Source organism: Atta colombica, unplaced genomic scaffold (genome assembly GCF_001594045.1).
Source record: "Atta colombica isolate Treedump-2 unplaced genomic scaffold, Acol1.0 scaffold9, whole genome shotgun sequence".
NCBI lineage: Eukaryota > Metazoa > Arthropoda > Insecta > Hymenoptera > Formicidae > Atta > Atta colombica.
Window position 1 is genome coordinate 2,767,706 of NW_017259583.1, and position 991 is coordinate 2,768,696.

Below are 991 nucleotides of genomic sequence, written 5' to 3' on the forward strand. Positions count from 1 at the left end.
ACAATATCTTTATACCAATTTTTAAAAAAAGAACATACAAAATAAAATAATGTGGAATGTAAACTGTGTACAAGAATGCACATTGCTGATGACAAATGAAAAGAAGAAAGACATGTTCAGCATTTACAAAAGTAGAAAAACGAATATGAGCGACAATGAAATGATTATTTACAGGAAATAATGATAAAAAAATCGATCTTCCACTTACAATTAAGTAAATAACTATTAAATAGAAAATATTGCATGACCTATCTTTCACATCGATAAAATTGTATGTTGTCGATTATAACATAAAATTAAATAATATAAACGCAACACATATATTTACATATATGCTTCAAGAAGTATTGACATTTTCATTATTAAACACAGTAGGCGCGTATTTCATGATAGTCATTCGACACGTACAATTCGCCTAGCACAGAGTCAAAGATAAAGGATACAGTCAATGCGATGCTACAAATGTTTTAAAGCAATTTTTGATTGATCAATTTGTAAAATTTTTTTTTCTAATTGGTCAACCAAATGCTTCAAAGCATTGAGATTTTGACCGCAGCCTTAAAAAAGAAAAGAAAAAAGCTGTTGTCAAGTCCTGTACTTTAGGCCCATATAAAATCATTTATCCAATTATCTTCGCTATCTGACTTACAACACTCCATCGCTATCGACACGAGCGAATACTAGGCTTATTGCCGATCGTAGACTGTAATTGTGTCCAATTATTATTTCATCGATTCAAAAGCGACGACTATATTAATAACGTATCTTCATTGTATTCATTGAAGTTATTACCTTGGAACTTTTGCTCCTCAGCCCCGCCTAATTCAGTGTTTACTGAAGTTTCACCTGTATCGTTATTGCTGTAAAGCAATATATTTTTTAATTACACATATTAACATATTTTAAGGTAAAATATATATATTTTTAATTTCAATGTAGAACATTATGAATACGAGTTACAGATACTGATTGATTGATATATATATATATA

At 29.3% G+C, this 991-nt stretch overlaps 1 protein-coding gene across 1 annotated transcript in view; it reads right to left on the reverse strand.

Moving 5' to 3' along the window:
- Window positions 1-573: 573 nt before the first annotated feature.
- LOC108693346 (coiled-coil domain-containing protein 102A) overlaps window positions 574-991 on the reverse strand; it is a 3,175-nt gene continuing 2,757 nt past the window's right edge. Inside the window, exon 6 of the mRNA XM_018202240.1 lies at window positions 574-881. Coding sequence (XP_018057729.1) covers window positions 749-881 — 133 coding nt within the window. The 3' untranslated portion in view covers window positions 574-748. The remainder of the gene's footprint in view (window positions 882-991) is intronic.